We start from the raw sequence: 27,670 nt of genomic DNA, 5'->3' as shown, positions 1-27,670 counted from the left end.
ACCAAGCACTTCTGTCCCCTTCTAGACCCTAGAGCTCCTCGAGAGGACAGCAGTCTGGGAGCTGGGGCTATTCCCTGTTGAGTGCCCATGACTGGCATCGGTTCCTTCGGGGACCTTGGGGAAACCGTGGTCCTGCTCCATGGCACCGTTTTGCCATCTGCGTAATGAATATAACAGCTCCTGCCTCCCCAGGGAATGAGCAAGGCGTAACAAATTAATGTTTATGAAGTGCTCTCTGGCTGAAAAGAAGTTTGCAGCAGGGTTGCTGCTGTTCTAACTTAGGGGCTTCCTTTGCTGGTTGGCTCTTTGATGTGGTGATCTGTGGTACTGGTGGATCAGCTGTACCATAATTGGAATTAATCAGCAATTAAGGAACACGAGCCCAACCAGATTCTTTCCCAGTGGATATTCATTGCTGGGCAGATTAGTCAGTGGTTTCAATAACTGTAAAACGCTTAGGGTAACTATTGCTATCTGAAGCAGCTGGGGAACAGAGGCAGTGTCAGAGGGACGCGGATACCTGTCAGGCAAAGTGGAAATGAGAAGCTCTTGTAACACTGTGCACAGTGCTTAAATTGGCAGCACTCTGAGGGCTGACTTGAAAAAAAAAAAAAAAATTAAAATTGACAAAAGAATGTATTTGAAAACCAAAGTGATGAAAATGATGTCTTACTTGTTGGGATGGGATCTTTCATGCCAGGTCCTGCGGGCTCTGTGGAGTGCAGAGGCAGAGAGAGTGCATGGTGGTGAGAAATGGGGACTCGCGGAGGTAGGGGGACGCGGTTGTTCCTCCAGGCAGTGAGAATTGCAGAGGAGAAGGCTCCGGGACATAGCGGCGCAAGCACACAGAGGGACAGAGGCAGGGCAACAGCTTGATAATGCCCAGTATGTCAGCTACCACCAAACTCTCAGGCATTTTGCAAACACTTTCCTGCAGCTTGTTCTCATGACTGACCTATAAACCCCAAGAGTTTTTCCATGCACCTTTGCACGGCCGTGGTGTCACGAGGGACAAAACAAGCATCCTCTTTGCTCAAGTACCTTCTCTCTGACCCAGTATGATTTAAATGAGGCAGACACTAAGCTCTGCATGTTGTGGGTGAAACTGCTGGGTGCCCAGTCCTTCCCCCTTCCCTGGTCCTCTTACAAGTCATTTTACATACTCTGGCTTCAGTCTAACGAAAACAAAACCGATGAGGCCCAACTGATCTGGCTGCTTTCCATCATGCAGTGGGCCCCCGAGTGGCTTTAAATAGCTGTACCTCTGTGCAGTCTGGAGAAAGGCATTGGCTGTGCCTCTGGACAGGGAGGGTAGCTTTGACTCAAATCACAGGGCATCTCAGACCTGAAAATAGCCTTTTTATTTTGTCCTTGGTCTTAAATAGATTTTTTGTTTTTTAATTCTTATTTTTTATTTTATACCCTGGTAAGTGCTTTCCTACTTTGGGGCTTTTCCTAAGGGGGGTCGGTGGGGAATCTTGGAGCTCTGCCTTCTGAGCTATCAGGCTACATCATTTAGTATCTTGGAACTACTCCATCCATGAAAGAGTTCCAGAGAAAACAAACTTGTGATCCTGGCTAATATGGACATGGCCCACATTAACGGCGGCAACAGTAGAAATGCAACGGATACTGGAATTCCTCTGACCAAAGGTTTAATGAATCTTACATAGTCTTAAAGAGTTCACTGTGTGGAAAGCTGCGAATGCTGTCCTTTTCTCAAGGAACATTGTTAAGCTGTTGAGTGCCTGCGGTATTCTCCTACCCCTTCCTCTGCTCTAGTTAAGCATGAGAGAAATTTGTGTGGAAATGGGATCTTCTGGACCCATTTGCTTCTGCTGTTTCTCTTGCTCTCAGCCTGTCTATTCCCTTTCCTGCCCTCAAAAACACATGCAGTGCTGTGATCCCCTGCTCGTGATTTTGGGTTGTGGAGAAGATGAAGATGCAACAAACTAGCTAGAGCTCCATCTAGCACATTCCCAAGAGGTTTCCAGTGATGTCAAGTCTCATTGACTAAAGTGGGAGACTCTTATGCCTGAGGTTAAACCATGGAAAATGAACAAAGATACAAGGTGAGCTGCTGTGGAGGGGAATAAGGACCCTGCTTCCATGAAAATGAACAATCATAAGCATTTCTGTAGTTCTCAGAGCCTTTCTGTGAATCTTAAAAGAGCTGTTATCTACTTGAAGATCTGCTTGAGGTCTGTGTATCGGTTTGAAATTCATCTGTGGGCTGAATTTTCTCGTGGTTCTCCATTGTGGTCAACAACGTTGGGCTGGTGTATATGAGAGGAGGTCTAGGCTCTTTGACTTTACCTTGGACGGTAGAGAAGATGATGTGCTTATCTGCAGCTGAGAGCGCCAGGGAGAACCTCACGGTGTGCTTCTGATGAGCTTCTGTGACTTGCTTTGTTGTAGCAAGCAAGGCCTCAGGCTGGGTTGCATCTCGCCCCGCTATATGTTGAGGGGGAGAGAAAAAAAAGAGGGTTTTGTATCATAGCCCTGCAGATGAACCTATCCATGACAGGAAACCTGGATTGCTGTGTTGCTTTCCCCTCAGATATAGACATATCAGTCTATTCTTTGACTAGACGGATAGCTGTTTCCTTCTCTCTGGATGTGGGCCAGGCTTGATGGTTTTCATGCCTCCTTTGATGCTATTCATACTTCATATCTGTGCATAGAGAAAGATAAAATGTACACTGTTGTTGGAGTCTCCTATTGCTTTTCCTTTATATCATAAATTCTGCTGTAACACAGAAGAGAGATCAAAGCTCTGTTGCCTAACATGGGCTGTGTGGATAGCAGTGTTATGTTTGGCCAGCTCGTTGCCCCTAATTTGCTGGTTTTGTTTAACCCATTTTTGCCAGGCGTTACATGGCATCCCATTGCTTTTCTCATTCATTCCCACAGCAATTTATGCTGCTGATTTAGAAGCAGTTTCCATCCCTGGGTTTCAAAACTGGGCTGCACCACTCCTGCTGTGGCAGATGGGGCTGCTGTGAGGAGCTGTGCATCATTTTCTGCGTCATTCCCTCGCCTCCCCGTGTCATGTTCCCTGCTGCTCTTCTCAGGTGACCTGGAGCCACCTCAGATCTCAAAAGCTCTAGAAGCATGGTATATTTGAATGGCTGCAATTTTACCTGTAGGTAAACAGCGAAGGTGAGGTGAAATTATCTGGCTTGTCTCCTTAGTCTTGCTCCCAGTCAGTGGAGGAAGGGTGTTCCTTGCAGGGCACTGTCTGTAGGCTGGATTGGGCATCTGCATGGGGCAGAGTGGCTGAGACCCAGTGGCTGAGGGTGTTGGGAAACGCAAGACAGCACTGGAGGACTAAGTGGATGGCCAGGGTTGAGGACAAAACTGATTGCATGGTTCGGTTGCCTTCAATTTTCTTGTCCTTTCATTGCCACATCCTTCCAGCCTGCTTAGAGAAATACCCCATCTGCTCCCTCCATCTCAAGCTGTTAGAGCTGCACAGCAAATCAGAGCTCATTCCTCCTTCCTTATTCTCCAACACTCTCCATACATTTATTCCACTACCATACCATGGCTATTAGTAGAGACAGTATCATGTTTTAATTTAAAAAGTGGTCTCACTAGAACAGGGAGAAGCACAAAGTTTACTCTGTCAGACCCTTCCCAGTTTTGTAGGTCTTTGGAGATGCTTTTGATTTGATTCCACAGGGTGGGTTTTTTTACCTCCTTACTATTTTCAGGCTTGTATGTTGGAGTTTCCCTCCAAATCTACAACCAGTGTCAAAGATAGTATTTTTCCTCCCATGTTCCAGCTAGCACTGACAAATGTGAAACTCCCCAAATGGGATTGTTTTTAAAATTTCCCCAACTCCTTCTAAGATGGTGAACACTTTTCTTTCTCTCTCTTTTTTTTTTTCTTTTGGAAAAAAAATAAGTAAAACAAAGCCCTCAAGTTCTTTAAGACATTTCCAAGCTAGTTTTTCAAGAGCTAATAGCTTTGTTGGTAGAAAGATGACATTTGTCATAGCAGCATCCAAACTCTGAACCTGTTGAGATTCACCCATTTTAACCCTGGACATCTCAGTGAACATCATCCATCTCACATCTGACAGTGAAGACATAAACCTAGCAAAAGCCTTGTTGGTTTCTGCTCCATACAAGAGAATGGGGTTGAAGGTAGCAGTACAATATGGGAGACAGCAGTTAGGAAAGAGACAAAACCAGTCAGGAGAGAAGCATGGGTTTTTTTCAGATTCTTTGGGGACTTTAATAAATCAGAAGGAGAGGATGCCAAAATGACTGATGCTGCATTGCTTTCCCAAGTCAGCGGTATGTGTGTTCAGCCCCTAGCTTCAGAAACGTAGGCTGTCCTCCTGCCACGTTCCTCATCGTCCCTCAGTAGCGACTGCATGTCAGTTATGGGGTAACCCCTACTGCATTCCCATTCTGCAAAGACCCTGCTGTCACTGGAGATCCCTGCAGCTGGGATTCACAGCATAGTGCTGACGACAAAGAGCAAAGCCCTCGGCGTCCCCAGCCTTAAGTCTTGCTAATTTTCACATGTCCCTTTGCTGAGGCTGTGAGTCCCTAGTGGATTTTTAGGTCTGTTGGATGTGGTCGGGCAGAAATGGAATTGCCTTAATTTAGCAGAGCTAAGAAATGCAAAGAAAATAAAGCAGACAGGAGTGCTCCTTGGAGATGCTTCGTATTGTTGAGTATAGACTTTCCCAGCTATCCTTTGGTGGCCATAAAATATATTTATATTATGAAAAATGAAACACGATAAATAGTGACGTTCAGGGATGCCATGTTTATTTGTCTCCCAGTGACTCTGATAAGAAATGGACTTAGTCTACATACACATTTCCAAGCATCAGCACTTTAAACTCTGCTTTGGCTCTGAGAATTGAGCTAGGCTCTTTCTCACTACTAATGATATTTCAACACTTGGAATTTGCCTATGCATTTTGTTTATGACACATGAACTGAAGCTGAGCCTGGCTTACTCTCCCATGTGGATCAGCCCTTCAGGGCCACTGAGAATAACAGATAGTTTCCCCCAAACAAGTTTAACCTGTTCCAAACCAAACAAACAGCTTTTGTCTGCATCCTCAGGTTCATCAAAAGAGGTATGCGTTTCATGATGAGATGGAATAAGACAGTGCAGGGAAGAAATATAAATAGATATAAAAGAAAGAATAGAAAGAAGAAATAGGGGTAAAATAATATTCTGGCTAGTGTAGATTTCGTGTGAGAAACTTTCTGTTCCTAGCCTAGTGGAAAGCACCTTTCCTATTGAGATCAATTCACAAGGGCATCCAAGCTGCTCCATGCTGCTCTAGTGATGCCAGACTTGGGCTAACTTACCTGATTTGTGGAGGATCCTGTGACTGTATGAGGAGCAGGAGCATTTTCCAGACCTTAGAGCAATTGTGTAGCCAAGACATCCCAGTAATTTTCTTGGAAAAACCCTTTGGGCCCATGAGAAGTTGAGAAAGATTAGAGCAATCCCCAGGATACTGCCATGCATGTCTTGATCCTGGCAACCTGGTGGATCTATATTGGGGATTGTGGTAAGCTGGTGTAGAAGCCTCTTATGTCCACATACTTGATCTGAGCTAAGTGCAACTTCACTGCAGTCTTAGCAGCTACCTTCAAGGACCTATGCCTATTCCTGCCTTGTCTCTTTCCAGACTATTGGGATGGCTTCAGTTGTAGAAATACTGATACAAATGGGTGTCTGAGAAAGTAATGTAAAAAATGATGAGCTGACACCTGAAGACAAATGCGTGGGTCTCTTCTGCAAGAACTTGCAGGACTTAGCACAAAAGATGATAGAAAACAAGGGTTCAAGTCAGGAAGAAGGGAAATGTAGGCTAAACATCAGGATGTGTCCTAACAGTGAACCAGAATGTGCCCTCCTTCAGTCAGACTTTGAGGAGAGGGCTGTGGGACGGGATATCTCGGCAGAAGGATTCCCTCCTGGAGCTCCCATCCAGCGCTCCACAAAAGGTTTGCTCCCTCCAGTCCAGAGAACTATTCTCTGACAAGTCCTGAATATTTCCATTTATTTAGCTTCAGAGAATAATGTTCATCTTTAATAGTAATTAACATCTAATAATTTCTATATTAGAAACATGCTAGTAGTGGGTTTCCCTGGCTGAGGCATCCCAAGGCAGGGGCATTATGAAGAGATGGTTAATACAGCCCTTGAAAATGTTATATTTGCCCAGTAAGTTCATTGGGACTGAAGGAAAGAGCATGCCTATGTTCTCTGCTCCACTTATTTTTCCTTTTCATCTGGCCAATATTTCTGGCAAATCCTAAACCTTCAGATTATTTTTAAAGAGGTGGGGTTGTGCAAGGAGAAGATGCCTCCAGCGTGCAGGTTTTGGTGTAGATGGGACAGCTGGGGCTAAGGTATTCTATGGGGTTATGAGAGTCAGGCCTCCCCAGCCTTGCATGGTACTCTTCAGCTTCAGAAATGTTAAGCCAGACTAAATAAATCATGACAGAAAAGTAGACGTAGGAAGGATTCTCTGTTTTCCTCACTCCCTGCCTAGGGGAAAGATGAACCAGGTAGGAATTAGGACTTTTCCACCCCTGATTAGTGGGAACCTCTGGAATAGAGTTGTTCCCAGTTCTCCGTCCAAACTGCTTGCATGCCCCTTGTCCTCAGAGCACTTGTGTCTGCACGCACCACATGAAAAGATTGCCTGTTCTTTATGGAAAGACAGAGTGAGGTAGCCCTGCCCAGAGAGGGCATTTTGGCTTTAATTTAATGGCAGCCGTTTGCTGGTTATTCATTTGGTTCTTTTTTAATAATTACATGTGTGTCGATATCTCTCTCTTTTTTTCTGGTTTTGCTCTTTTTTGTTTTTTCGTTTACTTTATTTTGCTTTTTTCTTTTTTCTGTTTTTTTTTCCCCTTTAGGTTTCAGAGAAATTATGTTGAATCCAATAAGCCTCCCTGGACATTCCAAACCTCTTAACCAAGGCATTTATGTTGAGGATGTCAGTGTTTATTTCAGCAAAGGACGTCATGGCTTTTAAAAACTCCTTAAAAGTCCCTGTTCTGATGTCAAGTTTATAGGCTGTGCCCTCAAAATGGTGGGAAGCAGTAAGCGTGGTCTGTATGGATTGAGGTCTCCTCCTAATAGGACTCTACAGCCCTGCCTGTACACACGTTAAAGCCAACTGAAACTGTGGTTTTCTGTCACCAGATAACAGGGTTGTTCTTTTCCTCCAATGGTCGCTGTGTTCGTTAAATATTCCTGCAAGGCACAACAGCAGCAATGAGAGCAAATAAAGAGAATTAAAACCCAATTGAAAGGAGTCATCCTAATAACACAGTAAATAATTGTACTTTTGCTTTAAAATAAAACACAAAACAAAACCAACCAAGCCAACCAAACTGACATCTTTAGTCATGTCCTCCCTGCTTGGAGTTTTCCTTGTAAGCTTGTGTCTTCGCAACACCCAGTGAATGCCGCCATCACCTCTTACGTGGCACCGCCATGAGAGGTCTCCCAGAGCGAGCTGAGGCGGGGAGCCTGGAAGAAACTAAAGCAGAATGAAGACTTTTGGTAAGAACAAAGGCAGCCCCGCTCCCAGTTCTTGCACAGAAAATAATGTTGGAAGGAATAATAATGGAAAGAAAAAAAAAATCTTACTTCTCTAACAGGAAGAGAATGTGGTTATCTTTGAAGTGCACATATTCTAGGAGGCTTTTTTTGTTTGTCTGTCTGTCTGTGTGTGTTAGAGCGGCTCGTTGGATCTGACTATATCGTTGTCGTACTCTGGTCTCTCCCTGCTGCTTGAATGATGAGCTTTATCTGAGGAGTTGCCTGGACTTCCTGCATGGATGGAGAATCCATAGCGCAGGAGGGTCTGTGTCCTTGCCAGGACTAGGGCAGTAAGCAAAGTGGAAAAGCATATCAGACGCACGCAGGTCCCAGCTGCTGGGCCTTTTCCAGCCCCCTTTAGCTCTCCCCTGTATTCCCACCCAACTAGAGATTGATTGTAACCCAGTCACATACCCAGAACCATCAGCTTGAGGCAGACTGACTGAAGGGGAGGAAAAATAAGTATTCTGTTGCTTCTTCTCTGGCATATCAGGAACAGGAATATCAATCCTGTTCTCTGGCCGATATTTGTATCCTCTCCCCCTCTCCCATCCCACTTTTGTCTTACTTCATCCAAAGCCTCTCAGATGGAAAAGTAAACCATTTGGTCCCGTCCTCAAGAGAAGCCAGCTGCCCTCCAGCAACTTGCAGGGCTTTCCTTGGACTCTCTGGACGTCACGTGTATGGGAAATACAAATTTGCTCACACATGTCAGTGATAACCTATAAGCAAAGCAGATTTTCTCTAGAGGAAAAAAAACCTTCCAAAATCTTCAGGTGTGGCCAGATCCTTTTCTGAGAGGAGTATTGAACCAGGAGCTTGCTCACCAGCCACTCAGCTTTGCTTGCCTTCTCGGTGGCCTGAGACGACCTTATCACATCAGGGATGTCTCTAAATCACCAGCCCTGAAGGGTCTCTGCCACTGGAAAAAGTCACGGTCCCCCTCTGCCAGAACTGGGCAGAAGCCTCAGAATGGGATGTTCTGTTTCATCCTGCCTTTACGGGCATCCTGCGTGAACCACCCTGGAGATTGCCAGGTGGTTTTATTACCAGCTTTCCCATAGGGATATCTCTGGGAATATTCCATTCTCTTGCTTCTTCTCCTGGTTCATTCGCATAAAAAGGTAAAGTGCAATAGAAGAGTACAGGAGAAATGGTAGCAGATTGCTTTAAGTTAACGGACATGCCTTATGGGGCGCATCTGCGTTAGGATGAGGAGGCCTGGGTCAGGTTGGATGGCTTCAGAAACCATGACCAAAACTCCCAACAATGTTTCCTGCCCGCATCGGAGCTGGAAATGCAAGAGGTGCACCACCAGAGAGGACCTGCGGCCATGTGTTATTGACACCTCAATTCTGCAGATTCACAGAGTGAGGAGGAGCTTCGCCAAGCATGTGAATCACTGGGTGCTTGTCTGAACTGAATTTCCCCATCTCCTGGAAGTCGCCCACCTGACCTGGGGATGTCTTGTCCGTCTGAACTGTCTCCTCTCCCTAGCACTGTTCAGGGGACTCTGCTCTCAACTGTGTGTATCAGTCGTAGAGATACATCTGTGGGCCTGGACCAGAAGCCTATATCCTAACACCCTAGCAGGGGAAGGGTTGAATTTTACAGCTCAGGTCCACCTCTGCTTAGAAGAAATCCTCTGGACCGTACAGCATAATTTAAAGCAGTTCTCCCCACTGTGATCGATGTCTCAATTTGTTTAACACCAATTAAAGTCTCTGGTTCCTCACTGCTGAAAACGAAAGCCAGTCATGGCCGTTTGCGATTGGTGGCTTTAAGTAGCAAGTCTAAGGATGTTTTTTTTTTAAATTTTATTTTATTTTTAATTATTGTAAATCATTACCTCATTTTCTGTCAATGAGACTCCTCCATCTTTGAGCATTCTTATCTTGCCATAACTATCATCCTGTGCTAATGGGAAATGGGACGGTCCCTTTTCACAGAGACTATAGGGGTGTTCAATGTCTAGTTTCTTAATAAACACTTTATTTTCTAACGAAACAGCTGCATCAGGTCTCTTCTTTGAAGACAAAATAAATAAACGTTCAGAATGACACATACTATAGTCTACTTCTTCATGAGATGGTCCATGTGTGGGGAGTCTGGTTGGTTTGCTTCTTCAGGGGGTGTGGATGGTGGGATTTACTGTTGTGATGTGAACATTGCTCAGGTGTAGCTCTGGCTTCTGTTACTCTCATCAGGCACAAAGATGTTTTCTTGCCTGCGAGCTTAGCTGCTGCTGATCTCAGTTGACAACCTGGTTTTTTTGTAGCTCAAAATGGTCATATTCTCAGGTACAAGGCAGTACTGGTGGGAGATGGTGTCAGGATTTGCCAAGGCAAGTTTCTACACTTAGTGGAAGGAGTTTTATTAGGAGCCTTATCTCTCAGGGAACTTGACACTAAAAGATTGTTCTGGCTGCAGTGTTCTTGTTTCAGAACATGCTGTTGCTGCAGGTCTCCCTGCTTGGTTGTGCAAATTGCTCTCCTCTTGGGTGTTGGACTGTTGTCCCTTCATCGGGGCAATTAGCCTCCTATTAAGCCAGCAAGGATGTGTGTGATGTAGAGGTGGTGGGGTAACAAGCAAGTGCTGCACTTGGGTTACTCATCAGGAGTTCATGTAAGGACGGTTGGTTGCTCCAGGAGGAGAGAGGAGCCACTCTGCAGCATGTGGGGCTCAGCATGAGGATGTGTTTTAGTGGCTGTGTCTTGGTATCGTTAATGGGAGATGTCATTTATGTGACTTAAAGCTGCGGTGCCAACCTGCAGCTGACAGGCATGAGGCCGGGGGTGTGTTTGAGCTGATATTGGTGGATGGTGCTGGAACCCTCTTTGAAAACCTGGTGAGAGTTTTGATGAGCAAAATAGAAACAAGTTTTCCAGCATCCTTCTGTTCCTATAACTTCCTGGCATGACTTTCAAGCAAATATCTCAAAATGATGCTATGACTGAATTTCTGCATGCTATTCCCTTCTAATGTATGCCTCTAGAAGTGATTGGGTGCTGTGGTTCACAGGATTAGGTGATGGCTGAGATCTTTACCTTTCCAGGAATGTCTGCTATGCCTGAGACAAATGGTTGTCTCCTGACATATAACCTTACACACGGGATGGGCAGCTGAGCTGCATCGGATTTCATCCCTATTTCCCTCTCCTTTTTGAGGTGTGTGAAACAAACACAGGTGTTGGAAGCTCTGCCTTTTCCTCCTCGCTAATCCAGGGTCTGTTATCAAGTTTCACAGCCCAGAGACATTGCAAACAAGGGGTTGATTAACCATTTACTTAGGCTGCTGGTATGGTCAGCTGTAGTCTACCTTGCTTTGTATTTCAGGGCAACTGATTCCTTACCTATGAGTTCCCACAATGTTTTCGCTGCTGCCAGTTCCCAAGGAGATAGCTTAACTATGCCCATGGGCTCTGACATGCATTGCAGAGGGGTTGGGCACTTGTTTCTCCTTGTGCTTGCTTCTTGGTTGCCTCTGTTCCCTGTGTGTTGCCTTCACCCATGCGAAGGCTCTGTGCTCTTCAAGACAGCTGAACTGTGAGTTGATACTGCTGTCTTGCTCTCCCTTCCCACACTGGCTTCAAATGGCTCTTGAGCTGTTTACAGAGCTTATTACTGAAGGAGCTTGGGGTACTGGTTTGGTACGGTGCAGACAGTAGTACATATCAGCCCCTCCTGAAAATCACAACCCTGCCTTCTCAGTTCTTGTAGAGTGTGGAGCCTGCATGTGAACAAGCAGAGAAGTTTTCTTTCCTTGTGTTTTGACTCTAAAAAGGTGGAGTCACATTTCTTTTAGTTCATGCCTGGAATGAGTGTGATGGGCACAGTATGATTCTGGCACAATACCTCTCTGCATGATGGAAACAACGTGTGGCTCGGTGGGACCTTGGGCTTGGACTGGCTGCAGGTGAGTGTTTGATGTGTGTGATGCTGTAGGTCACAACTGGGGTATACTGAGTCTGTAGCTGCTTATCCAAGTTGCACAGGATGAGTCTTGATGGTTTTGCTGCTCTTTTGTTTATTTAGACGTGCTTTTAAGGAGCCAGCCCTTCTTTCTCAAGAGGCTGTAGCTTCTTCAAAGGTGGTAGTTTTCTCTGCCACCAGGTCTTTGGCCTTTCCAGCATGTGTCTGTGACCGGGGTGGTGGGGCAGAAGTCCCAGGAGCTGTGGACAGAGGAAGGTGCTTCTGCTATTTCAGCAAACTGCAGCAGTGCATCATTGCTCTGCTCTGATTTGTACCCAGAACAAGCTGCAGATCCTGAGGGTTAAGCCCTGGCATTAGCAGAGGATAAAGAGGCCTAGACACAGTCGTAAAGCTAAAAAACACAGGTTTGGAGGAGCAGCAGGAAGAGACCATGCAAGAAATCAATGCCGGGTGACTTCATTTTTGCTTAATGTTTTGAAGCACTTCTGGTGCGGTTTATGCAATGAGTCAAAGAGTCCTTATTAACTGTGTCTTTACCAGTGCCTGCAGACCCTGATCAATTGGCAGAAAATTTTAACAAGCTGCGGGAATGTGCATACAGACGCTTTGAAGGGGAAAGAGTGTGACGGGAGACCGACACACACACAGGTGGAAAAGGTGCTTTACCTGGTGAAGCAACAAGGTATCTTCTGCTGTTGTGGTGCATTTTGCTTTGCCTGTATGTTTTGTGGTTTCCCTGATGTCTCCCCCCAACACACTCCTCATGACAGGCAGGCTCCTTGGTGGTGCTTAGCATGTGGTCTGATGCCACAGAGCATCAGCTGCTGGCCCCACATCTCCGGTGGCCTGAGCTTCTTGTGCCTGGCCTGAGCTTCTTGACATCCTACCCTGTGTCCACAGCATGGGGGATCACAGAGATACTGCTTTGCCTTGACCCCTAAAAAAAACCATAGGAAACCCAATGGTAAAAATAAGTTATTTGCCCAATGTGGCTTCCTTTGTGTTTCTTGTAAACTGACATGTGGGGAAGACACAGAGGGCTAAGGGGTGCAGATATGGCACCTTTCTGCATCTGCTGGGAGCTCAGTTTGGTTGTGTCAGTTCCTAACGTTGTTCTTCAGTTCCAAATTTCCCCTCCTTGGATGCACCATTGGAGTTTTGGGAGTTGTTTGTCCGTTTTCTTTATTGGGATTTGATAATTCATTTCCAGAGAAGTTGTAAGTGCCTGTTCTTACTGAAATCAGTACAGAAATTCAAAAGAGTGTTAACTAAGCTTTTGCTAGACAGCGCTTTGAGGTAGAGTTCAGGCTTTGAGTTTGTCAACTTAATAGCTAGAATAAATCCCAACCCACACTCCCAGCCCCAGTAAATAAATGCAGGATGATTCCTTTGCTAAGTGAAGAAGATGGTCTCTCCAGCAGTAAAGCAGAGTGCAAGTACAAGACAATTACATTTGAACTTTGATATTAATTTTGAACTTGTGAGTGTAACTGCTGACTAATCAGCAGGAATAAATTTTGGTTGTTCTCTACAAAGTGGAGGGATTCGTTCCAAGCACTTGTTAAATGATTTGCTCTGCTGTTAGTGAGTCATTTGTGACCTGTGCCCGATTCCTGCAGATGAGTTGACTTTTTGTAAGGATTTGTCTATGATTTCAGACTATTTGGCCTTTTTCCTCCAAGGGTTTGCTTCAAATATTCATGTTGTGTGACTGGCTGACTGGTGCTGCTTTTGCTCTCAGGTTGGGTGAGTGAATGTTTCAGACAGGCCGCCAGAAATTTAATACGCAGAGATGCTTTTCGGTAGTCTGGTATACGGGGTTGTCTTTAACCCCATGTTTCTGTTTCATATCTTGGGACTGGTACCACCCCACCAGGTTTGTCTGCAGGCAAGAAAAACTGCTGTTCCCCAGGCCTTTGGAGTAGTTAAGAGCTTGTTTTCAGAGCAAGTAGCCTTCATGGCTCCAGCCTGAATTTTGGGAGCAGCCTGTGTCTGATCTGTATGTGGGTCTCTATCTGCTGATCGCAGCGCAGCTGCTGCTGGAGGTCAGCCTCTTTCATGAGAAGTCAGAAAGAGCCAGACTGGAGTCGCATTAGGCTCGGTAAACTGCCAGGATGTCTGAATAAGCTAATCATGGCCAGGTCATCATTATCTTAAGTGAGTCAGAGATGTGTCCGGGCTGTTTATTAAGATAATTGGGAGAAGGAGGGAGGGATGTTTGCAGCCTGTGGACTAGACCGGTGAGGCGGTGGAGCGTATGGCGACATCTGATACAAGAGAGAAGGAACTCATGCTCTTGCAAGTTGATGTTCTGCATCTGTCCAGGGCCTGATCCTGCTGGGATTCAGTCCCTGGTACCAATAACAGGGATGTAAGGTGGCATCATGATAATGCAGTATGTACATTTCAAACACCACCAGTGTGAGCTCGTCTTGCCAGGCTAAAGAGTTGTACCTCTGCTCAGATTTCCTCATGAGGCCTTGTTGCCTGTTAATTTTAGAGGTATTCTGGATGAACAGAGCATTTTGGTTTTGCTGCATCAATGCCAAGCAATATTTGGGGATGATAGGAGCAGCTGTGCACAGTCACTCCTTCCTTGGTAGTGCCTGGTCCAGTCCCCTGTAGACTGCTGAAGGTGGCTGCAGGTTTGCTTTGTGTTTCCTGAGACACATTTGTTCATCAAATGATGCCAGAGGGGGTTGCAAGTTTAAGAGTGTTTAAGCTCCAGTCATACACTCAGCACTGCTAGACCAACTCCAGAGGTACACGTCCCCCAAAGCCATCACATCTCACAGTGCACAGACGTTGCAGGCGACTGAGAAAGGACTCGCTTGAAGACAGGTAAGTAATTTTTCTCCTTCCAGGGAGCTATTGTGTGTAATATGCTGAATTCAGACCTCTAGCAGGAATTATGTTGATGGATCTGCTCTAAATGCATAAAGGATAACTGACTGCATTAGACAGTATCAGTGAGAAACTGTCAGTCCCTGCTTAGGAACTAGCAGGGGCTCTTCTGGCTGGAAATGCTGCAGATCTCTCGCTGTGTGAGAGCCGAAAACCAGAAGAGCCAAGTGCTGCTGGAGACCAAGGTTAACCCCCACCATTGCTTCTGTTTGACAGCCCAGGTCAGGGCTGGTGGCTGGGGAATGCAGCAGGGTGCCAGTAGGTATGGCAGAGCTGTGGGAGGTGTTCAGCATGGCTGTTCATTCCTTTAGAAAGCTCGGGAGCACAGAACTGCAAGGGTGGCTACTTGGTGGTAGCACCAGTCATTTTCATCGGCAATAAGCAAAATGGCTCTGGTGTGCCTTAACCCTTCTGCCCGGTGCAGCAGAGCATGCATTTCAGATGGATCGCCTCTTTTGTAGCCACATGAAACACTTGGCACTCAATCCCAACAGAAGATCTGTAGCCATGGCTTCAGAAGAAGGCAGCAAAGTCCCTGACAGTGCATCTTGGATGAAACTACAGTCCTGTGACTAGACTGAATGTTCAGTTTAATCCTGTTAACCTCAGAGGAGACTCCTGGGAGTTGGGTACTGTTCTGTGTAGGTCCTTAAGCTCCTCTGCATGGCTGTAATGAGTGAAGCATCTAATGTTGTGCCAAATTTCCTTCCTTGGATTCAGTGGTGCTGGCCTGAGCCTCAAAGAAAATTGCCAGATTGATATCAATAGCAGTCTTACAAGGGAAGGAGAATATCTCTCACCAAAAAAAGAGAGTCACCCTTAGGAAATAAAGAAGACTCCTGAGCATAAAAGGTATCATCAGGTACACCCAAATGGGTAAGGATCAACAATGTCCCTTCTAAGGAAGAAGACCTCTAAGGCCCCAAAGAGCAAGGAAATGTGGTGATCATGAACTGTAGATACAGCATAGACTGAAACCTGGCTCTTTGATCCTGAAAGGACCACTGAAAACAAATGGGCTGCACAGGAATATATTTGGGTGATCCCTTGAAAGGATGGTTCAACCTTTTGGGGCATGTCTGTGCCATTAGTTTATGGCACTGTGAAGCTCAGGTTTGCCAGCTACCTGGGCTGTTAGCCTGCCAGCACGGCGAGGGAGGCATCCCATAGCTTGCTGGACACAAGCCACGGAGAACTTTGCTGCCAAGCCTGCCCTGTCTGAAACCTCTCCATCTCTTGCCTGCGCTTTTGCCTGTGCTCCCTTCTGAGTAAGGACGGATCCTCATGGGCTTGGAGCTTTCACCAGATCTTACCCAGACCCATGCTTAGGTTCCCCAACAAGAAATCAGAGGATGGCCATCTCTTCGGTTGGAAAGGAGGTTACTTTGACATAACATCCTTGGAATTGCCCAAAGTGATGTTCTTGTCTGGAGAAGTAAGTAGATGTTTGCTGATCATGGTGCAGGGATGTGTGTGTTTGTATGCACAGTAGGAATCAAATATTGATGGTGGAAAGGTGGTGTTGGATTTCCAAGGGAAGAGACACAATCATTAAATGTGATCTCTTGCCCCAGGCAGAGAACTGGAAGTCAGGATGGTAAAGTCCTCAGTGGATTAGGCTGTGACATGGAGGCAAGTTTTTGCTGCAGTTTCCCCATCTGTAATCCTGCATAAATTATTTAAGTCCCCTGCAGTGCACTGGTGGTATTTGTACACTCCAGCTGCCAGGGATGGATGAGAAGAGCCTGGCTCTGAGCTGGTCCTGGATGTGATTCAAGAAAGCAATTCTTGAGACCCTCAGCAGCAAGCACGTCCCTGTGTCGTAGAGACTGAGATGGAGTCTCCTGCAGAGCTGAGGTTCAAGCTCGGAACGGCTTCTGGGTCTGGAAAGAAGCGGGGAGCCACAAGGGTCCTTTCCCAAGGGACATCCCAGCCCAAGTGTAGGCAACTCACATGCTGCTCCCTGCTCTCTCACAACCCCCTGAATAATGACTCTTTGTTCTAGGAGATATAGATTATATATATTTTAAGGCTCCATGAATCATTCATAGCCCAAAGATGAAACCGAGCATCAGAGCTAAGGAAAAGCTGAGGGTGTGAGGCGAGGAACCTTCCATTATTTATTGTACTAAATCTTGACCTGGTAGCACCTTCTCCCTGCAATCCTGCCTTTGCTTTGGGAAGCCCTCTTTTCTCCTAAAAATCTGAAGTACTCTCCTACTTTCAGTAGATAATTGCAGCAAGAACCTAATCAGCTGCTTCCCTTGTTGTGTAGCTTGATGGTTGGCCTTTAAAGGAGTAAAAGGCATGTCCTAGTGAGCGTGTGAAAGCACAGCGTGGCTGCTGGGAAAAGCGTGGACACATTGGCTTGGATGGAGAATGAAAGAGTCCTAGGTATGCTCTGGGGTCAAGCAGGGTTGAAGGGTTAACACTGGGTCTGGCAAACAGCTGCAGGAAAAAATGTAATAGAATGGTTTGGAAAGAGAAGCTGGCTGCTTTCTGACTGAGCCAGCCACTTCCAGGCTCAGTGTGGCACAAGCCAGCTGTGAATAAGGGCTCCTGCTCATTTGTGGTCACTTGGTGGTCAGCACGAAATGAGTTTGTGGGTGTCAGCCTTGTTCCTGGCAGCCAGATGTCCATAGTACAGAAAATGTCTATGATTTCTGGGGTGGAGGCTGATGCCGATGACTAAATCCAGAGCTCAGCTGCATGGCACCGGTTTGTGGCATCCTGACCTCTTGGCAAAAAGAAATATTCAACATAAACAGTCTGAATAGCACCAGAACTCAGTCCAAAAAGTGAAAACACTGGTGGAAGAGAGGTAGGTTGGTTGGTTGTGGTTTTTTGTGGGTTTTTTTTTTTTATTTGATTCTGTACTCTAAGAGAAGGGCTGGAAGCTGAGCTTTCATTTTATAAAATCGTAGTTTTCTTTCTTATTTCAGTTGTACTGCAGTAAAAATTCAAGTCCTGCCAGTCCTGATTAAATAGCAAAATGTTGTATCACAACAGCAGGAAACTATCATGTTGCTTTTTTACTACCTTTTTAATTACTGTGTCCAATTCATTGGCAAGAGTAATATTATTATTGCTAAGGGCTGGAGACACCTTCCCTTTCTATTGCTATATGGCCCCAGGGCTTGTAAGATGCAGCTTTGGCAGTAAGGTGAGATAAAGATAACTTCATTTATTTGCTGCTCTTCATTTGTGCCAGCACAAGAGCTTATGAGGCCACAGTGTAACCCAGGTGTCTAGTATGAACCAAGTTAAAAATAACCCCTGCTTCCACCCTCAAAGGTTATTTTTCACCCAGAACATTTCAGGGCACTGCTTTGCCAAACAGCAGTGACAGCACGAGGGAGGGGGAAGCCAGCAGTGGGGTGGGGATGGCAGGCATCTGTGGGGATGGGAGGAACCCAAACACCCAAGCAGGTTTCACCATCAGAGCGGGCAGCTGATAGTTTGTGGCAAGCAAGCGCCGTGATACCCAAGAAGGCTGCTGCAAAAACTGGGAGAGAAATGATTTGGAAACATGCTCTTTCAAAAGTTTTTATTTTTTAATAGAGAAACCTTTCAGGCCCCTTTTTAATTAATAATAAAAAGCAGGTTGAAAAGAAGGAGAGGGCAAATGAAGACAGTGAGGGTTGCTAACTTCCTTTAAAGTTGGAAGGTCACCTTTAAAAATGGATGAATGCAGCGTTTGGAGGAAGCTCCAAGGCAGCAGGCCTGGGGTTCAGCACTAGAATAGGAGGCAGAACAAAGATGAAAAGAAGAATCCAGTGGGGATCTAGGAATAGCTGCAGAGCTGCAAGTGCCCGTGGTGGACTTGGGTGGAGGCGGTGTTTAAGGGAGCTTCTCTGCGTGCTCTCCGAAAGCTGCTCTTGTGTGTGGTGATGTGCTGGGGAAAGTTGTCAGGTGCTGGATAGCCATAGTGGATTGGTGGTATCGTTGTGGTGTAAGCTGGAATTTGGGATAAAATTAAGGCACTGCCTGCCCATTCCGCATTCAGGGATGCTGAGTAACCCTAGAGACGTCTTGCCTGCTCTGGTTGTGTTCGTGCTGACTTTCCCCTTTCCTGGGACCCCTCAGGGAGTGAGAAAAGAGTGATCACCGCATGAGTCCTGGTAGTGACTCACTTGGTAATGACAGAAAGCTTTTGGGCTGTGTTTTGGATGATTTCCTGGCTCTTGCTACTTTGGTCCACTTTGTGAGCTGGTGAAAGTCAAGGTAGCACCACTGTGTTGTACGTGAGTATATTCCTCTCACCGTACCCCATCCAAATCGACATACTGGAGGGTCAGATACTGCCAAATGCTTGACACCCCTCAGTTACCTGGCTCAGAAACAGTTTTTAGGGTTTTCCTCCCCAGAATACCCAAAAGAGGAGACATTGAAAGGAAAGAAGCCTGACATTTGAAAAGGTAAACCTCCGCTGTGTCTGACACAGCGCTTTCTCCTCCATGCTCCCAGTGCCTGCCCTTCCCACCTTTCTTTGGAAACCACTGGACACAGCCTGGGAGCCACCTGATTGTGGAAGGAGCACATGGCAGCTCTGTCCTCTTCTCTAACCGAATCAGGCATATCCTCAGGGAGCTTCATAGAGTCTCTCGTCCAACAGATTCCAGGTTTGGTCCCCAAATAAAGGTCCTGGGTAAGCACAGGGAAATGCATTTCCCCTACCCCCTTCCAGTCAGGGCTAAGGGGTGAGATTGCTCATGTGAAATCATTGTGTAGTGAGTTGAGAGGACAGGATTGCAAAGGAGAAAGGACTCCTATGAATCTACAGTTAGTCTGTAAAGCTTTGGGATCTGCTGAGAAATGCTGTCTGTGTGGTGGTTTGTCCTGCTGAGTTGCTTCCATTTTTCTGTATCTGTCCTATTTGAAGGTTTTTAGAGCACTTTTGCAATCAATAGTCAATATGACTTGCTAAGGGTATAGTTTGGAGGCCATTTTTAGGAAGGGAAACTGAGGCAACTGTGTTGCCTTCCCCAGGCTGATGCAGTTCCTGCAGAAGCACATGGGAGTGCATGGCCAGACAGGCAACAGGACCCCAGGGGAAGTATGGGGACTGTGACCAGAGAAACCTGTGACCCTGGCACTGGTCTCAGCTGTCTCTGCCCTGGGCAGAAGTTCCCTATGACAGGGAATGAAATGATATTTCTTAGGGGTTCACCTAAGAACGGAACTCATTTCATATTTGAGCACTTGCCTCTCTTTCCCACTGAGCCAAGGTGCAGGGGCATCAGACACATGCTATCTATTGCTTGTTAAGTGGTTTAACAAGCTCAGCTAATTGCAATGTACTCAAGGACTTTGTAGCTTATGAAAGCGGTCCCTGTTTGTTTGTGTCAGTGCTTTAATACATTAATACACCAATTAAACCTCGGGGTGTGTGCGTGCTCACACAGCTTAACATACAGGAAGGCATGTTGATGTCTTTCGTATCAACTGGGACTTCTCTGGCTGTTTCAGCTCCAGCTCTGAAGGGATGTTTGTGGTTTTACACTCAACCTTGTCACCAAAGGGACACACATCCTCTACATAAATACATAGTTGAACCCCCCCAGAAGTACGCTGTTTTACAAGACTCTGGCAGACACATGCACTCTCTGTCATTAAGGTTTCCTTTTCTCAGACAGGCCTGGAAGAGTTTCTCAGTCTTTATTTCCATCTCAGTGCTGATGATACAGGCAATTTGTGCATGAAAGTGTTGTCTTCTCTCCCTCAATTAGTCCCGAGGGGTCACCAGTGGGAGAGTGCTGTCTGTGACATTTGCACTTGTTTGCAACGGGCCCAGTGCATTCATTAAGCCACATGGGTAACGAGCGATATTCAGTGCACAAGGCACCCAGCGTGAGTCTGTGCAGGGATGGGGCTGGAGTGGGCAGCGAGGGTCAGAGGTAAAAGCCTCCTTCAGCACACTTATAGTTCAGTGAAAAGAAGGCAATTGCGGGGGGAGGAGAAGGAGAAATGGCAGATTAAAGGAAATTGAGCAGCTGTAATAAATATACTTGAAATTGAAGAGCATCTAGGATGTAGTGATTATATTCCCTGCAGAGCTGAAGTGCTGAGGAGGGTCTGCAGAAAGGGCAGCCGTACAAAACCACTGGCCTTTTGGTGAGCAGGCTTATAGGGAATGCAAAATGAGTTGAAGAAAGCTGGCTGGGCTTTAGTGCAGGTCTTTAAGATACAGTTGGGAAGGCTGTCCTAAACATTCAGTCTAGTAAAAATAAAGACAATAAAAGAAGGGATGAAAGGACTGACGTACTCCAGGCTGGCTAAGCAAGAGAGAGACCGTGATGGGGCACTGCTGAAGTATCACAGTGAAAGGAGAGGGGAGGAAGAAGAAAGCTGGAGAAAAAACAAGGATGGGATGCAGCAGCCCTATGGGATGCTGAGGGTGTATTTCAGATAACAAGGTCCTTTTGCACAGAAGTATCTCTGAGAGACAACAAAACTGGCCTCACAGCAAGGAGGGGTTTGGAGTTTTGAGGACAACAGTGAGCTGGTACAGGGGATACGGAGGAGAAAGTGCTTATGTTGAGACTGATATATGAGAACTTTGGTGACAGAGAACGAAAGCCAGCTTAAGTCAGTGATAAGAGGAGAGAAGGATTATTAAATATTTTTATATATTTTCAAATATCTGCCAAAATTGCATCCAACTTTATAGAGGATTAAGAGAAAGATCTCCCCATATCAGCGGCCAGCTGTTCAAGGGCACGGGACAAGGTGAGCATCCTCTACAGATGGAGAGCACATCCTGTATCGTACACACCTGTGGGCATGCACATGACTCGCCAAGCTCTTCACTGACATTTTAAATTGCCTGTCTAAAATGGGGCAGATGGATGAGAGTTGGAATGTGGGTGGACATATTGGGGACAAGAGACAGACCAGTAAGTTTAATGTTTACTCTGGAAAATTCTTGGAAATCTTCTTAAACTTTAAGGGATGTTGTGGGAGAACACCTGGAAAAGCAGCTCTCTGTGAAGGCCAAACTTATGTGGTTTGAAGTAGTGGGAGGTCACACTCAACTAATCTGCTGGCATTCCCCAAGGAGCTAACTGCCACTATATATAAGGGAAATTCAGTGGATATAGTACACTGAGATTTTCAGCAAGTATTTGACAAGGACCAGCATCAGAGATTAATGACTGGGGGTAGAAGCATTGGTGTAGGATTTAAAATAAGAGCCTGCGTAGAAATCTGCCCTAAGAGCAAGAGACAGAAAGGAGCTATTGCTAAAATGTTTCCAATTGGAAAGAGGTTGAAAGTGATGTGTCCTGGAGGTCAGTCTTAATCACCCGTGTTTTTCATAATGTCTACTAACAATCTGCAAGGAAACACTGAAAGCAGGAGCCAGAGTCGTCCCTGCTGTAACACCATGGATGCGAGTGATTTTTCACCAGCGCTGACTATGGCTGAGGTCCCAAATGTGCCCAGTGCCTCTCCTGATTTGGGATGTGTTTGAGAGAGGAATCCCAAGCAAGAGAAGAGAAGCAGAGAGAGAACCTCTTTGACCCTCCTGCAATACTGTGAGCAGCACTGGGAATATACCCACACCGGGGGAGACGTGGCATGGCGAGACTGCAATTCATGCAACGGAGACACAGTGCTACCTATGAAGAAAGGATAAATGAAGCAAGCTGGGCAGCGTAGGAATCTTTTCCTTCATGGAACTCCTTCCAGAAATGAAGATGTGATTTTGAACAGCTCGGTAATTATTTTTTCCTTCATTATTTTTTAATTTTGTCTGCTTTCTCTACAATTCCAGTTTCTAGTCTGGAGACCTTAGATGACTTGATGTGAGCTCTGTTTGCAGGAGAATTGCAGCCTGGCTGTGTAAATGCAAGAAGTCTGAGTGAAGTTTTGAACTTTGGGTGCTCATCTGCACTCGGATACTGATCTGGGTAGGTTTGCCCATTACCAGCTTGAAAAATCTCTGCCCTGGGAAAAGGTGAAGGGACTTGATTTAAACTCTGATTGATAAAGAAAAGACATCAAAGTGACCTTTATAATACAAGCTGAATTTGGGGTCACTTTCCAAGCTCAGATTGCAATAATGAAACAGGATTTGCAGGCAGACTGATGGATTAGATTAGTGGAAACTGGCCTCTGATTTTTCCATGTTACCATCCCAATATCTGATGCTGGCCCTCCAATTAAGACAATTCAGGAAAGCAACATATATACTCTTGTTCAAGACATTTTCCGATTAAACGAGACCCATCCTAGGCTAGCGAGGAGAAACAGCAAATGGGATATCGGAGATCTTTCCACCATTATGCCCCACTCCATGTTCTGCAGCATCAGCCACATATATTAATCTACAAATTGCTATTGCCAGCTTTGGGAGGTCCTTTTTATCTCTCTGCATCCTCAGCTAACTGCAAAATATTATCTCCCTTTCCCTCCTTTCTCAGCAATCTTGCTCAGTTTGGTCCTTTCCACTAGCAGTATGTTCTTGCTGTAAAACTCCAGTATACACATTTAAATTTAAGCTGTTAAGCAGTATATTATATATATATATAAATATATATATAAAATCTTGGTTTTGTAGCTGAAGATCATAGTAGGTTACCTTCCCCATGTGTCTTGAATACCAACTTACAATCATCCAGTCGGTTGTAGTTCGGTTAAAGCTGAACATGCACCTTTTCAGCATCTGCAATTAATCATGTCTTCTGAGGCTACCAGCACTGAAGAATGTTTTCTCGAGTCTCACCAGGGCCCTTAAGAAGAATTAACTGGGTATTTTTCCCCTGGTGCAGATACTGATGTTTTGCCACAGGAGAAAACTGTAGGATTTTTTTTTTTTTCCCTCTTGCATGCAGTGAAGTTTTTGATGTTTTTCTGTGAAAATTCACCCCAACCATCTGGCTCATAATGGCATGAGACATCACTGAAAGATGAAAGACAGAAAAATGGACAAATATACAGTGTTTTATTACCCCATGTTCTCCCCATGCTGGGAGTGTCAGAGACAATAAACCAAGATGGATTCTCATTTATAATCATAATAAAGGCAGGACACAGCGGGGATACGATAAGGCAGTACTATCAGGGAAGGAAGGGCAGTGTCCTAACAAGAGCACATGGTTCCTTAAATAGTCCTGAACTCCTGGTGATGAGGGATTTCCAAAGCCTTGTCCAAGGAGAACTTTTTCTGGTTCACTTCTCGCTCCTCAAAGCGTTCTGTTTCTGCCAAGGAGAGGAAGGTGGTGTTGGCACGACAGTGCCTCGGCTCAGCCAGTGTCTGTGAAATGTGTCGGATCCCACCATGGAGCAGGTCCAGAGACAATGCATGGCCAAGCCACTGCCTTTCAGAGGTCCTGTTCTGCAGGATGGACCCAGGGTACTGGTGGGCTCCTTTCTCTCATCTAGAGCCACCCTGCCATTACCCTGCTCGTTTTTCAGCAGCAAGGGGGACCTGAGAGGAAAGGTGGATTTCTCTTTGTGTGAAGCATCACAGGAGCACCAGTCCAATATTCATTGCATCCTACTTGTGACTCAGACATAGACCAAAGGAGTACAGGAAGCCTCAGCTATGCACAGGCCTGGAGAGCTAAATGAGGACCAGCTGCTATCCCCATCAGATTAGCTAATTCCTTTGTACGATCCATCTTTCTCTTTATTCCTCTCTGCATAATTTGCTGCCTCATAACAATTGCCAAAATCACCCAAACCACAGTAATTTTAGAGCCCAGCAGGCAGAGCTGTCTCACATTACTCCTCCTTCAGGGGTTTCCTTCTGCAGGAGAAGTTGGCAAGATGAAAAAAGGGATGGGGTTGTGCAGACAGAAGAAGTAGGGAGAAAGCCAAGGAAACCTCAGGCAGAAACAAAGACGGAGCAAGGTCTATTCAGGGTGTTAGGAAAACATGAGTCTGAGGGAACACCTCATCAAGCCATAGATGTAAACGCACCTCCTGTGTTGGTCCTGCAAGAAAGGGAGTCGGAGGAGGTGGGAAGGAAGGGGAGAGCTGGAAATTAGGCAAATTGGAGAGAGACTTTCTAATAAAATCATAACTTCAGCCTGAGATCTGTCTTTCAACACATCATGTTTTTATTCCATATGGCCTCACTTCTGGAATTTTCTTGTTCCATGAGTTTGGCTGCATTAGCCGCTTGTTTCATGACCACCAAAGGAAGTTGTTGGTGGGAGAATGACTGGGCATGGGGCAAGAAAAGGCATAGGTACCCAGAGATCCCAGAAGCAAAAAAAAAGGAAAAAAAAAGCAGAAGATGCCGTTTTGTCCAAAATTGTCCTTTTCCTTTGTGATGATGGTGAGGCTGGCAACAATCAGAAGCATTTCCAACCTGCCTAGAGCTCTAGCTGGAAAATGCAGAAGAACAGGCGCTCTCACCAAATTTCCTGCTTTGAGACAGTCCAGAAATTCTGTCATAACAGATTTTTCTGAAAGTCTTTTCACACTTCCACATCTGGAAGGAACTGTGCTTCTTCTAAAAATACTTATTCATTTTGCACCCAACTTTGGGGCCAGTTCTTATTCTGTTCAGAGTGGGTTCTGCACTAGGGACCACAGCTGTAGTTTGGCACTTGAACCACTTCCAAACCATACCTCTTTCTTTAATGCCTCCCTTCTAATAGTCACATAGTCCCCAGAACATATTCAATATATCTGGATTTTTTTAGCATTTATGGTGGGGGCACATCAATATCAGAAGCCGTTAGGAAGACAATGACAGCAGAGTCAGACTAGGCAGAAGCAGCATATGCCTGTGGCTAGATCCTTCAAACCATGGATCAGGCCAGAGACTGAACAACATTGAAACAGTAGTATTAAAACCCCCTAAATTCTCAAAATTGCAAGGAAAATCTTAACACTGTGACCTGAACCCAGTGCTGCAACATCTATCTGGGTGTGCAAGCAAACTGCAGCATGGCTCTGAGGTTGACTGCTGGGACTGGGATGGCACCAGCAGGATCTTGCTGGTGAGGCCAAAAAGTCAATAGATTGACCATGGGACGTCTGTTGGTCAGAGATGTACCCCACTGTGGGGGTAAGTACTAGCTGGGCTGAGCTCTCCTGTTACTTGTTGAAGGGAGCACTGGGTGCTAGCAGTGGTGATGTGCGGCACCTGTCGTGTCTGGCTGTCACTCCAGGTGGGAACTGCAGTCTAATCAAGGCTGTTGCAAAGATGAGGAATTTTTTTGGTGCTGCTCCCAAATTAAGGAGTGGGAGGAAGACCCAGCACAGGGATGAGGGCTGGGAGAAAAGCTCATGTCGTGGCATGAGCCAATTAATCCAGCCCTGAGTGACATCCTCCTGCTGGGACATTGCAGGGGTGCCAAAACCCAGAGGACAGCAAAGGCGAAAGCTCAGGCTGAGTTTACTGAGAGCAAACTCCTTCCTACAAAGGACCCGGCAGCTCTTTTCTGGCCTTGCAGCAGCTCAGCATGATTCATATGCAGCCAAGAAGGGGCTGCTGCCTGTGCCAGCTACCAGAGTCAGTTCCCATCTCTCTGCAGTGGAGCTTTGACTGCGGAAATGTGAGGCTCGACGCTGCCTGAAAGCAGGTGCTGCCGGGCTTCTGGCCCCACTGGAGCAGGCAGAGCCATGGCAGTGAACTCACAGGCTGGGGGAGCCGATAGGCAGGAGCCTCTGAGACCTCAGGGGCGGAAGGTAAGCCTCTGTGTTCCTGGTGGGAGATGGTCTCAAAGTTGCAAGACTGCTGCTGAGACTCAGTCACTTCCAGCTTTCTTCTGATTATCCATCTCGGCAATAGGATGCTGCTAAGTGTCTGATTACTGCGTTGTTAAAGCCTTAAGCCTGAAATCTGATTACTGCGTGGTCCCTCGAGGGGCAGCCAATCCTCCTCCATCCCTCCACCAGTAATCCCTCCCTTCCCTTGGAAAAAATAATAAAAAAGAAAGACAAGTGATATCTGTCTGCAGCAGCGCTTTCCAATCAAGTGAAAACTAGCTGGAAAATCAAATCAGCCAGTAAGTTCCTGCAAAACACAACTCTATCTCTTTAAATCTCCCCTTTTGAAGGGATGAACTGAACGGCAATAGCTGCTGATGTAAAACAAACCATTATTCCTCCTATCTCCTCTCCAAGCCCCTTCCCTGCAGACGCATGAGTCTGAGGGAGGCAGATGCTCTCTGAAGACTATTTTCCTCCGTTAAATAAATTCACTTTCAAATAATGTGTAATTAAATGTGTGGTATTGAATTAATGTTTTATTCTGAGTGCTTTGGCAGCAGGGGACCTAGGGGCCTGGCTGGTGGAAAGAAAATACGTTCACCAGAAAGACTCCCTTCCCCTCTCTCTTTCCCTTTTTCTCCCACCTTGCCAAGAATCCCAATCTCTGCTTCCAAGAGCTGCTGGAGTGAATCAGTGAGTCGGTGAGGATAATGCTTTGTGTAAGGTCCCTTTTATGATACATTGCCATGGGGGTCTTGAGAGTTTCACCCAATGCAAAGACCTCTGCAACCCACTCCAGTCCCTCCTCTGTCTGCCTCCTTCTGGGCTTAGTCTTCCTCCTCAGAAGAGCCCAGTTGTGTAGTTAACCCTTGTAAACAAAAGGCAGAGCCTGAGTGTCCCCTTGGAATGTGATGTTGGTGCTGGATGTCTGAGACAGACTGCTGAAGCTGGAGAGGCAGTTTGACTTTGCAGCCTAGTGTCAGCCAGAAATTATTTGAGAAGGTGCAGGAGACGATGGGAATCATTGGTCCGGGTTTTAAGTCTTTTGTCTGGAATGTTAATAAGGTTTTGGTCCCATCAGCAGTGTTTCGTGTTCCCCCTGGGAGCCAGCTGAGGAGGAGTTGGTGCATACAGAGGCATGGGCGGGCACAGGGTGAACCTGCACCCAGGCAGCAGCAAGGGGGACCAGGGTGTCTGTCCTAACCTGAGGGGATCGTGACATGTGCCTTGGGCACAAGCAGGTTGGGCAGAGGCAGAGACTGGGTTGGGGCACAACTGGGAACCCGCTTACAGCTGCGTGCCTGCTCCCTAACCCTGACCCCAGCGGCTGCAGGGAGCCTTGTGAGCATTAGATTTCTTTTGGAAAGTCTTCCAGGTCTCCACACTAAAGGCCATTTAAACCATTGACAACAGCATAGGTGAAGGAATTTACCTTGCTGGATCAAGGAAGGGCCCTGTTGATATGATGAGCTCTTGCTTGAGTAATTTCAGTAAGTCACAAATCTGCAGAAAGAGGAGGAGGTGGATGCTGTCTTAAAGGCAAGAGCCCGCTGCTGTGCAAGGC

At 46.1% G+C, this 27,670-nt stretch overlaps 1 protein-coding gene across 5 annotated transcripts in view; it reads left to right on the top strand.

The window, feature by feature from the left end:
- NTRK3 (neurotrophic receptor tyrosine kinase 3) overlaps positions 1-27,670 on the top strand; it is a 220,836-nt gene that overhangs the window by 141,649 nt on the left and 51,517 nt on the right. The window contains exon 13 of one of the 5 annotated variants that reach the window (XM_072870117.1): positions 6,910-7,028. The exons of the other annotated variants lie outside the window; for them this stretch is intronic. Within the exon in view, the coding sequence (XP_072726218.1) occupies positions 6,910-7,028 (119 nt within the window). Of the gene's footprint in view, positions 1-6,909; positions 7,029-27,670 lie in introns of those variants that run through there. 5 annotated transcript variants of the gene reach the window in all.

Source organism: Ciconia boyciana, chromosome 8, assembly GCF_034638445.1.
Source record: "Ciconia boyciana chromosome 8, ASM3463844v1, whole genome shotgun sequence".
Lineage (NCBI taxonomy): Eukaryota > Metazoa > Chordata > Aves > Ciconiiformes > Ciconiidae > Ciconia > Ciconia boyciana.
The sequence above is the reverse complement of the archived record's forward strand: the minus strand, read 5'-3'. Positions and strand labels throughout refer to the sequence as shown.